This window comes from Amblyomma americanum, chromosome 2, assembly GCF_052857255.1.
Source record: "Amblyomma americanum isolate KBUSLIRL-KWMA chromosome 2, ASM5285725v1, whole genome shotgun sequence".
Lineage (NCBI taxonomy): Eukaryota > Metazoa > Arthropoda > Arachnida > Ixodida > Ixodidae > Amblyomma > Amblyomma americanum.
Window position 1 is genome coordinate 177,466,088 of NC_135498.1, and position 14,259 is coordinate 177,480,346.

General features: G+C 49.6%; 1 protein-coding gene across 1 annotated transcript; it reads right to left on the reverse strand.

Annotated features, from left to right (window-relative positions):
- Positions 1-266: 266 nt before the first annotated feature.
- LOC144120262 (uncharacterized) lies at positions 267-959 on the reverse strand. Its single transcript, XM_077652658.1, has one exon. The coding sequence runs from the start codon at positions 957-959 to the stop codon at positions 267-269; it is 693 nt and encodes a 230-aa protein (XP_077508784.1).
- Positions 960-14,259: the final 13,300 nt, after the last annotated feature.

Consider the following 14,259-nt stretch of genomic DNA (forward strand, 5'->3'; position numbering starts at 1 on the left):
ATAAAAATTTTTAACCCGGGAAAGAGACTACTTCATCACGCTTAAGCCACGTTTCACTCACGGCTATTACATCAAAACAGGATTCATACCTTGCCATGTGTACAATCAAGTTGTTTAGGTTACTTCGCATGCTGCGCACGTTACAATGCAAAATTGAAAAGCTTTTATCACGCATCAAATCATCAACTTGTTGAAACGTAAAAGCCATGTCAAAAGAAACAGGAAAAATGTCATGCTAAGATCTGAACGACAGAAAAAAAGAAAAGTCACACAACGTTGGCCAAGTCACCTTCACTTGTGATGTGCAGAACAGTACAGTTGTCTGCCCTACGCATCAAAATGTTTCCTTGTGACAACCAAACAAACTTCCAGTTGTGCTCCTTAGCTGCTTTCTTTGCTTTAGATAGTAGTACTTTGTTTTCAACGCACAGGTGCTCATTAACAAACAAGGGTTCTTGTTCTTCAAAACCAAGCAGTCTCGTGTTCAGTTTGGTCTTTTTAGCTGCATTGAGCACTTTATCTCGGATAGACCTTGTGACAAACTTGACCACCACGTTTGGCTTATCCTTATCTTTAGAGCGCACTCGATGCACTACATCAATGTCAGACTCGGCAAGTGCGACACCCAGGCAAGAAGCCACCTTCTGAACAGAGTTTACAAGGTCCTCATTCGGAGCAAGCGGAAGTCCCTTGATTTCAAGATTTATGTTCCTGGTGAACTGTTTTAGCTCTAACATCTCTTTTTTTGTCTCTTGCAGTTCATTTCTCAGAAGCTCATTTGTTTTCTGATAATGTTCATTTTGTTTTTTGACTTCCGCAAGCTCCCGACGAAAACCCTCCACATCTGCCTTGAAGTTTTCAAACCCCTCATTCATGAAGTCAATTGACTCTTTAATGCCAGAGAGCTCAGCGCCAATTTCAGTGCTTGAGCCGCCCATTTTTTCGACGCTTCTTTTCATGTCGGATGCAAATACATCAAGTTTAGTTAGAAGTTCGGTAAGAATCTTCGCTACTTCCTTAATGCTCCCTGCAGGCTTATCCCCGAGAGCCCTGAAATCTTGTAGGGCATCCTTTGCACTGTCCATTTTCCCTCTGAGGAGCTCGGCGAAAGCACCCGACAAAGTTAGTCCTAGAGGCGACAAAAATTACACCACAACACACCTGGCAGCAGCAGCGACGGCAAGGTTACGATGCCGTTTACAATAAAGCATACGAACAAGCACCAACCTGAAAAAATTGAAGACAATATCTTGATATGTGTGTGCGTGTCCGCTGCTGCTGCCAGAATATGAAGATACGTGTTTCGCACGGCTGCAGGTAAGCGATAGTCCAGGTGGCGCTCACTGTGGGTGCCAGACACGCCCACCTCGGTTATCCTCTTCGGCGTACCTGGTGAGATAATCGGTCGCCACAATAATCCACTTGTTGCCCGTCGTTGATGTTGGGAAGGGGCCAAGTAGGTCCATACCGACCTCCTGGAAAGGTCTTGATGGCGGTCGAATCGGCTGCAGGTACCCTGCTGGTCTTTTCGGTGGCGTTTTCCGGCGTTGGCATTCACGACAACTCTTAACGTAGTGCGCGACGTCGGAGGATAGACGAGGCCAGTAATATCTCTCTTGGATTCGGTGGAGGGTGCGAGTAAACCCGAGGTGGCCAGCCATTGGTTCGTCATGCGAAGCCTGCAGAATTTCCTCCCGAAGGCTCTTCGGGACGACGAGAAGGTAGGCGGCCTTGTTCGGTGAGAAATTCTTCTTCACGACGATTCCCTGTTGCAGACAGTAGGACGATAGTCCACGCCTGAAGAGGGCAGGAGGTGAAGGAGACTTCCCCTCAAGATACTCGTGCAGGCGCTGTAGGTCAGGATCAGATTGCTGCTGTCGTGCGAAGTCGCTGGAACTTAGCAGTCCAAGGAAAGCGTCGTCGTCATCGTCTTTTGGCGGCGTGTCGACAGGGGCTCGTGACAGGCAGTCAGCGTCGGAGTGCTTTCGCCCAGACTTGTAGACCACCGTGACGTCGAATTCTTGGAGGCGCAAGCTCCATCGAGCGAGACGGCCAGAGGGGTCCTTCAAGTTAGCCAGCCAGCACAATGCATGGTGGTCGCTCACAACCTTGAACGGGCGTCCATACAAGTAGGGACGGAACTTCGATGTAGCCCAGACGATCGCAAGGCACTCCTTTTGAATGGTCGAATAGTTCGCTTCTGCTTTCGACAATGAACGACTTGCATATGCTATTACTTTTTCGACTCCTTCGTTTTTCTGGACGAGCACAGCGCCTAGACCAAAGCTGCTTGCGTCGGTATGGATTTCTGTCTCGGCGTTTTCGTCAATGTGCCCTAGCACCGGTGGAGACAGCAGGAGACGCTGAAGTTCGTTGAAGGCTTCCACTTGTGCCGAATTCCATGTGAATGGTACGTCTGCCTTGGAGAGTTTGGTCAGAGGTTCCGCGACGCGCGAAAAATTCCTCACAAAGCGTCTGTAATAAGCACACAATCCCAGAAATCTGCGGACCGCCTTCTTGTCATCAGGCTGCGGGAAATTGGCAATGGCGGCTGTCTTCTGCGGGTCGGGGCGCACGCCGTCCTTGCTGATGATGTGGCCGAGAAACAATAGTTCGTGGTAGGCAAACCGGCACTTTTCAGGTTTCAGGGTAAGTCCAGATAACTTGATTGCGTCGAGTACTGCCTTCAGCCTCCGGAGGTGTTCCTCGAAGCTCGCTGCGAAGACTACAACGTCGTCTAGATAGACGAGACAGGTTTGCCACTTGAGGCCTGCCAACACTGTGTCCATTACCCTTTGGAAAGTTGCGGGTGCGGAGCAAAGCCCAAATGGCATGACTTTGAACTCGTACAGTCCGTCCGGTGTGATGAAGGCAGTCTTTTCCCGGTCTCTTTCGTCGACTTCAATCTGCCAATATCCACTCTTGAGATCCATCGACGAGAAATACTTGGCGTGGCAGAGCCTGTCCAGAGTGTCGTCAATCCTCGGGAGGGGGTAGACGTCTTTTTTCGTAATCTTGTTCAGTCGCCGATAATCGACGCAGAATCGAAGAGCACCGTCTTTCTTTCTCACTAAAACGACCGGTGCCGCCCGCCCCTGGGCTCTTCGAAGGTTGGATGACGTCGTCGCGAAGCATTTCCTCTGCTTGGTCCCGGATGGCCTGTCGTTCTCGCGGCGACACACGGTAAGGGATTTGGCGGAGAGGTCTGGTGTGTTCGTCGGTTATAATTCGATGTTTGGCTATCGTCGTTTCTCGCACCTTTGATGACGAGGCTAAACATTCGCTGTAACTTTGAAGAAGAAGAATGATTTTCTCTTGTCGGTCCAGGGGTAATGCTGGGTTGATGGCGAACGTGGGAGCATGGTCTTGCTTTAGGCTGTCATTTGCAGGTTCGTCGGAGATGATGAAGGCGTCCAGTAAATCAGTTGCTTCGTCCAAGAACGCAATTGTAGTGCCTCTGTTGAGGTGTCGGTATTCTTCGCTGAAGTTCGTGACCAGTACTTCGGCTTTTCCATGCCGCAAATGAGCGATGCCTCTTGCGACGCCAAGTCGTCTGTCTAAGAGCAACTGCGTGTTTCCCTCGATGATGCCTTCTGCGTCTTCGAAATTTCTTGCACAGACGGGGACGATGACGCTGGACTGGGGTGGGATGGTTAGTTCATCGAGAACACTGAGGGCCTTTGACTGCTCTGGGGTCGTTTTCGGAAGTAAAGCTTCGTCCGTCGAAAGCGTGATGGACTTGGACTTGAGGTCGATGACTGCGCGGCTCTGTGTCAAGAAGTCCATCCCCAGAATGACGTCACGGGAACATTTCTGAAGTACGACGAATACTGTCGGATATGTGTGTCCGTTGACAGTCAGTCTCGCAGTGCACCTTCCTGATGGCGTGATGAGGTGTCCGCCTGCTGTGCGTATCTGCGGGCCATCCCAAGTCGTCGTCACTTTCTTGATCTGGTCGGCGAAGGAACCACTCAGCACGGAATAGTCAGCTCCCGTGTCGATTAGAGCAGTAACGTTTCGGCCGTCGACAGTCACCTCTAGATCGGAAGTCCTTGCTCTTGCGTTGCACGTAACTTTCGGCGTCGGGTCACGGCTTGGTCGGTGATTGCGACTGCGGCTGCAGGGGCTTGTCGATGTCGGTGGCCTGGGGGTCTCTAAGTTGCGTCGTATCGTCGTCGGTGCGGCGTCGCCGTGAGTTCTCGTCGTTGGAGGGTCTTCGTTTTTTTGCCGGGAAGCAACCTCACCTCCTAAGGTTGCTGTTTTCAGTTTCCCCTACGGGGGCTGGGGGACCTTCCTCGCACAGCCGCTGCGTAGCTGTGGCAGGGCGACGTGAAGCGCGAGGCTCGCGGCGAGGGTGAGCGGGAAAATCGGCTCGACACGTATTCGTCGCGGCGCAGGTAGTCGTCGATTTCTTGTGGATGTTGGCCGAAGCGTGGTCGTGGTGCGTCAACGGCGAATCCGCGAAGACCGATGCGTCGGAACGGGCAGTGACGCAGGACGTGACCGGCTTCACCGCAGTGGAAGCACAGCGGACGGTTGTCACGGGTTCTCCAGGTGTCGCATTTCCTTGGGCCCGAACGTTGTTCGTAGGTCGGGTGGGCGGGGCTCGGAGGGCGGCGGTCCAGCACTGCTGGCTCACGTCGAATAGGGCTTGGGGTGGCACGTCGAGGCGCGGGCTTGCGTACTGCAGCGACGTAACTCATGGCTGGAGCTTGAGGTTCAGTCGTCGCAGAAGGGGAGCCAAGCGCATGCCGCACTTCTTCACGGATGACTTCCGTCAGGCTCGCAACTTGAGGTTGTGAAGATGATGGCAGCAGCCGGCGTAGTTCTTCGCGGACGATTTCACGGATGATCTCCCGCAAGTCGCTGGTTGTAGTCGTCGTGTCCGGAAAGCTGGAGCAGACCTGCGGTGGTCGGTTGTACTGCCTTGTGCGGGCGTCCAGGGTCTTCTCAATCGTTGACGCTTCTTCGGCGAATTCGGCGACAGTCTTGGGCGGATTTCGTACGAGGCCAGCGAAAAGAGACTCCTTTACGCCCCGCATTAGATATCCGGTTTTCTTCTCCTCCGTCATATTCGGGACAGCTCGGCGGAAAAGACGCTGCATTTCTTCGACGTACATGCTGACAGTTTCGTTTGGGTGCTCCATCCGTGAGTCCAGCAGCATCTGCGCCTTTTCCTTCCGGAGAATGTTGGTAAACGCCTTCACGACTTCAGACTTGAATAATTTTCAGGTCTTCAAGGTAGTCTCGTGGTTTTCGTACCACGTTCTTGCAGGACCGTCAAGGGAAAAGAAAACATAGCGGAGCTTCATGTCATCTTCCCACCTGTTAAATGTAGTCACGCGCTCAAAGTTGTCTATCCAATCTTCCGGGTCGTCGCCAGGGTAGCCATGGAAGGTTGGAGGCACCCGTGGCTGGTGGAGCATGACAGGGGTGGACGTCGCTGGCTCGGTCATGGTGGGCGCTGGAGCTTGTTGTCGTTGTCGAGTAGGATCCGGTAGTAATCCGTGCTGAGCTTGCAGGCCATGAAGACGGCGGCTGTGTCGTACCTCGGGATCTTCTTGGCTCCCGTTCTCTACGGTGGATCTTCCAGGTTGGGTTGGGTGCATGTACCCCGCACCTCCACCAGATGTCACGAGGTGGTGACGGGAACTCTGCCGGGGTCACGTAGCACCGACTGGGGTCCGGTCTTGAGGAAGGCACAGAGCAGCTCGTAAGAGAATACTTTAATAGGCTGGCTTACGCCCACTAAGAAAGCTCTGAAAACTCAGCGGCGGCGATAGCAGCGAACGTGCTCGGCGGTCGTCGACTTACAGAATGCCCGCCGCTCTTAGCCGTGCTCGATTTTAAAGGCGGCAAGGAAAGTTCCAGAACATAGTAGGCACACTTGCGCGAGGCTAGGAAAAATCGAGATAACTCTGGTCGCGTCTCGCGTCCCAGAAAATTGATAATGCGGCGTGCCTGCCGCGATAAGAAGATCAGACAAAAAGCAAGCTTCGCGGCACTATTCACGCCAAACTCAACTAAGGGGAGTCGGAGCAACATAGGCCACCTTTCTCGCTTCAGCGGAATTGTCTGCTCCAGTTGCCAAAAGACGCTGGCTTGCCGCTTTACTCCATAGTCGCTGGCCAAGGCAATAGACTTCTCATTAGGTACTAATCCGGGCTAGTTGCTGTAACTGGTTTTATTAAAATAATAAAAAGGAAGGAAAAGATTTCTGCTATCCCCGGCACCTTCCATAAATAAGGAAGCACCTGAGCTGGGGCGGCGGAATTGAAGGATAGCAGACAGAATGGAGAAATGAAATGAAAGAGGTGAAGGGACAGGAGGAGAGGATTTGACTCATGTTGAGCAGAAAGACACGCGCAGCAGGCAAGCTCTCATCCCCGTTGCTGTCATCAAGAAAGAAAAAAAAAATAAGCTCCAGGACATGCCTGCCCAGAAGCATGCGTGACGAATTTTACTTATCTCGTCCCTTTACGTGACGGCAACCAAAGTAGCATATTTTCCAAGGTAGGGATTTATTGAAAAGCGATACCAAAAAAAAGGCACCTCCTCTTGACGACAGTGTAATTCGTCACGCATGCTCGCTTGCTTACTGACGCGCTTAAGGTAGGTACGGCGCCGGGATACTCGAGGTGAACTGGCGCCAAGAAGGAGATGGGGCGAGAGGGGGGGAGGGGAAGGGTTCAGAAAAAGTGAGTTCCGGAAAAGTAGGGTAGAAGGCGCATTTTGTACCGAGGCGTCTATAATCGGGAGGATAAAGGCGGCGGGGAATGCTGGAAACATGCTAAGCCAAGGCGGTAGTGAGAAATTTGGCGCATCATGTCGCGCCCCTTTGGCGCCATGTTATTTACAATCGGGAGACGTCTATTAAAGAGTCAGCTGATGGGGTCTTGCTCTGTTCGTGGCACTATCAATTTGGCTGCTTGAAATGAGTTCGTGTTGTGTGTGTGATGAAGCAGTCGCATATCAAGCTATGACGGGTTGTTGAGTTTCCGGGTGTTCTGCCAGCACTAGAAAAGGACAGCGGTTATTTCGCATTCCTCGAAACAGTGCGCGCAGAAAAAAGTGGGAAACGCAGGTCAAACGAAAGGGCTGGAACCAACAGCCAACTCCAAAGTATGCGAAGTAAGGCATGCGAAAAGCTTCCATTTCAGAACAATATTTGCTGGAGCGGAGGCATAACGCACAACTGGAAAGTTGCACCTCCATAATTACTGAAATTAGCAGTCGTCAAAGGCGACTTGTCGGTCTTCATTTCTTGGCGAACGAAGCAAAAGAACACGAGATGGAGTCCTCATATATATATATATATATATATATATATATATATATATATATATATATATATATATATATATATATATATATATATATATATATATATATATATATATATATATATATATATATATATATATATTAAGGAATCCAACAGTCAAGGAAACCAAGGAGCATATGAGAAGGGGAATGTTTCTATTTTTTTTAAATATTTAGTGCCAATCAATTAGTTTTTTTAAAAGAAAATTGATTATAAAGCAGCAAAAAAACAACCATGCCGCCGGTGGGATCCGAGCCCACGACCTCCGAATATCGGGTCCGGTGCTCTTACCAAATGAGCTACGGCGACGGCTGTCCAATGTGCTGCTTTCGTGGGTGTTTATGTTTTGCGTGTAAGCGAAACTTGAGAGTGTTCACCAGCGCCACCCTCGTCCATAGCGGTGGACGTAGCACGTCCTGTAATACCGCAAGTGTGACGTAGAACGTTGTCTAACGGCGAGGGCGGAAACTGTGTGAGAGCCCTCTTATGCTACCTATGGCATGAAGACTGCCAGAACCGAGACCCCCGTTAAGCTATTAGCAGACAAGGCAAATGAAGTGAGGGGCACGTTTGGCAAACATATTAAGGAAGCCACAGTCACCGAAACCTAGGTGCATAGGAACTGTTTCTATTTTTACCTATGGCATCAAGACTGCCAGAACCGAGACCCCCGTTAAGCTATTAGCAGACAAGGTAAAGGAAATGAGGGGCTCGTTTGACAAACATATTAAGGAAGCCAACAGTCGCGGAAACCAAGGGGCATAGGGGAATGTTTTTAATCTTTTTTTTATTTGTAGTGCCAATCAATCGGTTTAAAGAAAATTACTTATAAGGCAGCAGAAAAAACAACCATGCCGCCGGTGGGATCCGAACCTACGACCTCCGAATATCGCGTCCGGTGCTCTTACCAACTGAGCTACGGCGGCATGGTTGTTTTTTCTGCTGCCTTATAAGTAATTTTCTTTAAACCGATTGATTGGCACTACAAATAAAAAAAAGATTAAAAACATTCCCCTATGCTCCTTGGTTTCCGCGACTGTTGGCTTCCTTAATATGTATATGTATATATATATATATATATATATATATATATATATATATATATATATATATATATATATATATATATATGCAAAGTAGAAAACGCTTCTTTTCGCCATAGATTTATTTTGAGTCGACGTTTCGGACAGAGCCTGTCCAGGGCAGTCTTGAGAAAGGACAGGCTCTGTCCGAAACGTCAACTCAAAATAAATCTATGGCTAAATGAAGTGTTTCGTACTTTACATTTTGCCTCATGCATCCAAATACTTTTATCTTTCTATGCTAAATATATATATATATATATATATATATATATAGATATATATATATATATATATATATATATATATATATATATATATATATATATATATATATATATACATATATATATATATATATATATATATATGCGAGCATGTTAAGATGGTGCATATATCCGTGTTAATTGTGAACGTAGTGTTTATGAATTTACTATTGCATGCGTTTTGGCACGATACCCTAAGATTATTTATATTTATCACAACTGCTGCTGGGTATCACTGTTTTTTGTCAAGCTGATGATGCCACGAGCCTTACATCTGACTGATGAAAGGCTCCAGTTCCTCGTATTACCATGCATTACTTTTTTTGAGCTTCATTTTGACCAACACCAATACAGAGCGAATCGGCAGGATGGACGGCGCCTGCTTAAATCCACAGCTGTGCCGACGATATATGAGTGCCAACGATATATGAGTCAGATACTGCGCCATTTACTTTCCCCAAAAGCCAATAAAACAACGTTTCAATAAAACAATGATTTTGAGGAAACCAAGGGCGCATAGATAGATTAGCGCGTGTATGCTTGGTGTCTTAGGCACGTCGAATGGGCTCCGCGAATTTTCGAAGTTTTCGGGCTGACAAACCCATCGGGCCACCAAACTTTTCGGCAAACACGACGATGGTAAGCATCAGGGCCACGAACAAACCACCCTCGAGCCGGTAGGCCCTCTTTTCGACTTTTACCGTACTTCGAAGGTCCCACGTGGCCGAAGAGCTACGCCTAACGGTAGGCTTAGCCACACCCGACACTCTGGCGGGCACCTATCAAGCCGGAGCGGCACAGCACGGCCGAAATGGAGTCCCGGAGCGTCAACAGCCCTGTAGCAAATAGTTTCATGGCCGGTCCAGGCCAAAGACCGGTGGAAATCCAAGACCAGGAGGAAGCTCCTGCCGCCCCGTGCCGCAACACGGGGGAGGCGTATACCGGAGCGGTAGAAGAAGCAATGATGCAGCAGGGCGTCATGAGCGAGACGAATCAGCAGCAGTAAGACGAAGAGAAGCATTGGCAAGTAGTACGCTACTCCAAGCGCCCGAAGAAAGGATCCAAGATCGCTACGCAGGCCGACGCCATATCTAATGTATCTAATGCGAAGAGACCCCAAGCCATGAAGAACAATGGCAACATGGCACCTGCAGCCGCATCTGGCGGAGGCATGACGCAGGCAGGGACGACGGGAGCACCACCGCAACAACAAAAGGCGGGAGCGCAGCGACAGCCGAGGCAGAGGATGCCGCCGGTACCAATCGACGACGTGAAGGTCATCATCCGACCCAGAGGTGGGCCCAAAGTCAGCGAAATCAAACTGGATGAAGCAACGCAAGCCATCGCGGAGGCGTGCGTGGGAAGAGTACGGGAAGAAGATTTTCTAGTCAGGATCAGACGGGGGTCTAACATCAACATTGGGAGCACTCCCAAGCTGGAGGTGGCGGACGAAATCAAGAAGATTAAACAGATCTCATTCGGCGAGAGGATCTAAGAAGCAAACGCCTATCCATTCATGCCTGGGGACCTGAAGCGCGCGGTAATCCACATAATATCCGCGGGGCTATCATCCAAAGTATTGGAATGTAGACTGAGACTACGCACCCAGGGGAGTGGAAATCCTTGCGGCAAGGATGCTGGGCAAGTCAGAAACAGCGCTCATTACATTTGATGGCCCCATCCTTCCCAAATGGGTCGTCTACAGATCGAGGGTGTACAAAACCTACCCGTAAAGCCCAACCAGCCAATTTTCTACGTATGCGGAACGCAAAGACACCGCTCGGACGTATCCGCGACGCCAGAGGCAAAGACTTGCAGAACATGCGGAGTGAAGACCCCAGTGGAGGGACGTCCATGCAGCACGCAAAGTCTCGTATGCGGAGGCGACCACATGGTCGGCACCAAGGATCGCCGCATGCGCTTCAAGGACATCGAGGAGCTGCGGGGGCATTGAGCCAGGAGGCAGCCGCAGCGACAGCAGCAGCAGCAGCAAAACCGGGGACAGTGCCGGAGCCGCAGGCGACACCTGAGGTGGTTGAGCTCGGAAGGGGAACGAAGCCGCTCACGAAGCCGGGGCCGCAGCCAGTCACGGAACCACGGCCAGGGCCGGAGCCAGTCCAGGGACAGCTCGTTTCCACCTCTGGGAGCACCATCTAACGTCAAGGGCCAGAAGCAGCAGCAGCAACAGGAGCATAAGGGCGGAGTAAAGGTGAGCTGGGGAGCGGGCCCTCCCAAATTGCTGTTTCCGCACTCGGATAAGTATTACAGCAATAATAATAATAAGAACGAAACAGAAGGCATGAAAACCCTGAAAAGGGAGCTAGAACTATGTCGAGAAGAAAACAGACAGCTCAAAAAACGCATAGACGATCTCATAAGGAAACTGCAGGTGCAGAGGACAGGTAGCCCACCGCGGTCGCAGTCCTCAACTGTAATGAAGCAACAGCGACAGCAGCCAGATATGAGCTTCGAAAATCAGATGAAAATGTTCGTGCAGAAAATGCAAGAGGGGATGAACCAAATGAAGCAGGAAATGACATGCAGAACCAGAAAATGGCGATGCAGGACCAAACTTTTCGAAACTACATAAAAAATCAGAACACGCAGCGAATAACTAGTGAAGCCAGAGACAGGCTTTACTAAGAGAGAAGATTCGGTACCAAAATTCAGAGCACAACCCAAACAAATGATTATACACCATGGCTAGACACGACATATTAGAGACCTGGCAGTGGAACTGCAGAGGCTACCGCTATAAGCAAGGCCTACTGCAACAATTCATAAATTCGCAACAAAAGTCTCCCGGCATAATAGCACTGCAAGAGACGAACACCGTGCCGACGCTCAAGGGATACATGTGCCAAGAAAAGGGTCGCCCGGCTACGCTCGTTAGCAAAAGCTAGTCTCCATAGCGCACGATAAAATCCCGGACACGCGGATAGAACACATCTACGGACGGAAGTAATACACAACACAAAGAGGAAAAAGAAAAGCACATTCGTTATAAATCTGTATAGCCCGCCGCGGCAGAGAGACAGAGACTTCCAGAAACTCTTTGCAGGGGCAAGCCAATTAACAAAATCTAATACTCTGCTCATAGTGGGAGATTTCAACGCCCGCGGGCAGAGCTGGGGATATCAAAAAGACAACAAAAAGGAGGCGCAAGTCAGCGAGGCAGCCGAAACCACAAATTGCACCCTCCTAACGGATGAAAATCATCCAACGTGTCTGGAGAACAGCATTAGTCCCAACACCTGCCCAGATGTGACGTACGTTCGAGGAGACAGGCAGGCCACATGAGAAAATCTGCTGGAGAACCTGGGAAGAGACCATAATATAATATGAACGTAAGATTCAGCAGGAAACGTCAAGCGCAAAATTGTAACAACTCGAATAATAGACTGGAATGCCTTCCGAAAGAACTGTAACCAAATGAAAGCGGGGATAACCTCCATAGAAGATGGTGCAGGCAGCTGAAAACATGCAGCAGAGATACACTCAAGAAGTGGACAGAATGGTACAAAAACCGGAGGTGGATTCATGGCTCCTCAGGCTATGCGAGGCAAGGCACTGACTAATCAAAAGGGGGAAAAAGTAGAGATTAAACAGTAAGCTAAAGAAGACTGCAGAAATAACCAAAGAGGAAGAGGAGTACGTAAAGCAACTTGCAGTCAGAGCTGGCAACAGTTTAGCAGCTCGCTAAATGGCACCCTAAGCACAGCAAGAACATGGCGTATCTGCAAAGCCGTAATGGATCCTACAAAAACCAAGTCGGAGTGCAACAAAGCCATTCAAAGACTAGTGCATCATTATGAAAGAACAAACGAAGAACATTTGGAAAAAGTTCACGTCAAGCGCATGGGAGCTTAGTGACCCGTAGCGTACACGGGTGAATACCGCGGCCGGGAGAACTCAAAAGTGAGCAGGCCGATTACCAGGGAAGAGGTCTTTGCGGCCATCAAGGCATCAACCCGGAATACAGCAGCGGGCGCAGACAAGCGTAGGAACGCACTAATCCACAATTTGGCCGATGACGGATTTTCTCAATGCCCACTGTGTTGCGGGAACAGTGCAGGAAGAATGGAAACATGCGGAAGTAGTAATGATACCCAAGCCTGGGAAGAAGCTACAAGTAGAAAATCTCCGACCAATATTACTTACATCATGCCTTGGCAAGCTTTACGAGCAGGTAGTAACAAGAAGACTGCAGCAACACATGGAAGACGAAGATCTGCACTCACACAGCATGTTCGGATTCCGCACCAAATTATCTACGCAAGACGTCCTCCTACAGATCAAGGAAGAAATCTTCAGCAACATTCCATATAACGGAGAGACCGTGATAACGGCCCTGAAAGTCAAGGGCGCATTCGACAACGTTAGCCACGCAGCCAACCTGGAAGGGCTGTACCGTCTAAACAGTGGCAAGAAAATACTCAGGAATGTGAAGCCATTCCTCTCAAATCGCATGGCAACAGTGAGATTAGGAGACCTGCGAAGGGACAAGTTACACACCCCCAACAAAGGAACCATGCAGGGGTCAGTCATTTCACCTATTTTGTTTAACATCGCAAAGATAGGATTGGTCCGTAAACTAGAAAATATCGAAGGCATACAACGCACCATATATGCCGACGATATCACGGTCTGGACCAACCAAGGCTCGCTCAGCCAAAAAGAAGAACGCCTACAAGCAGCAGCAACGTGCGTAAAAGAATACGTCAAAAAAAAAGGAGCCTCTCCTGTTCAACGGGGAATTCTGAGCTCCTGAGAGTCAGGCGAGGAAGGCGATCAGAGGAAAATCTCAACGTCATCCTCAAAGGGCAAAAATACCGGAGGAAGAACTAATTAGGGTGTTGGGAATATGGGTACAAAGACACCAGCGATGCACACACGCAATCGGCCTCCTCAAACAAGCTACAGTACTACAACACCAACAAGGGCGGAAGGAACCAAGCCTTCGCCATCGTGAGGAAAGCCTACAAGACAGCCCTCCACCTACCAGCCACCACATAAACGGAGAAGCTGTGGCCCTCAGACTTCACAATTCGTTCGAGGAACTCAAAGAACCGCCACTAAAGTCACAACGAGACAAGCTCCAGCAGACGACCACTGGCAGAGCACTCGTCATAAGACTGGGGCATCAAGCAACGCTAAGAGCAAAGCAGAGAACAGCGAGGCTGCCTGATAATTTCCGCAGCACCATCAAAATAGGCTCACTCCCTAAAAATATGGATCCATATTTACATGGAGCCAGCCGAAACGCCCAAGCGAAATATGTAGAAAAATACTTGGCAGTCAAGGCGAACACGATCTACACGGATGCCGCGGTGTACCCCTGGAGACATGGAACAACGGAGCAAAACGTCGTCGCGACGCTAACACAATCAGACTATATGGAAATCACTTGCACGTCGGCACGGGACTGCACGGTAACCGAGGGAGAGGAAATGGCTGTTGCTCTAGCGGCCGCGGAGGGTTATCGCTCGAATAAATCCTTGACAATCCTCACATATTTGAAAGGGGCATGCCGTAACTACATTAAAGGCAGAATAGGTCATAAAGAGCTCCAAATACTCCTCCGCGC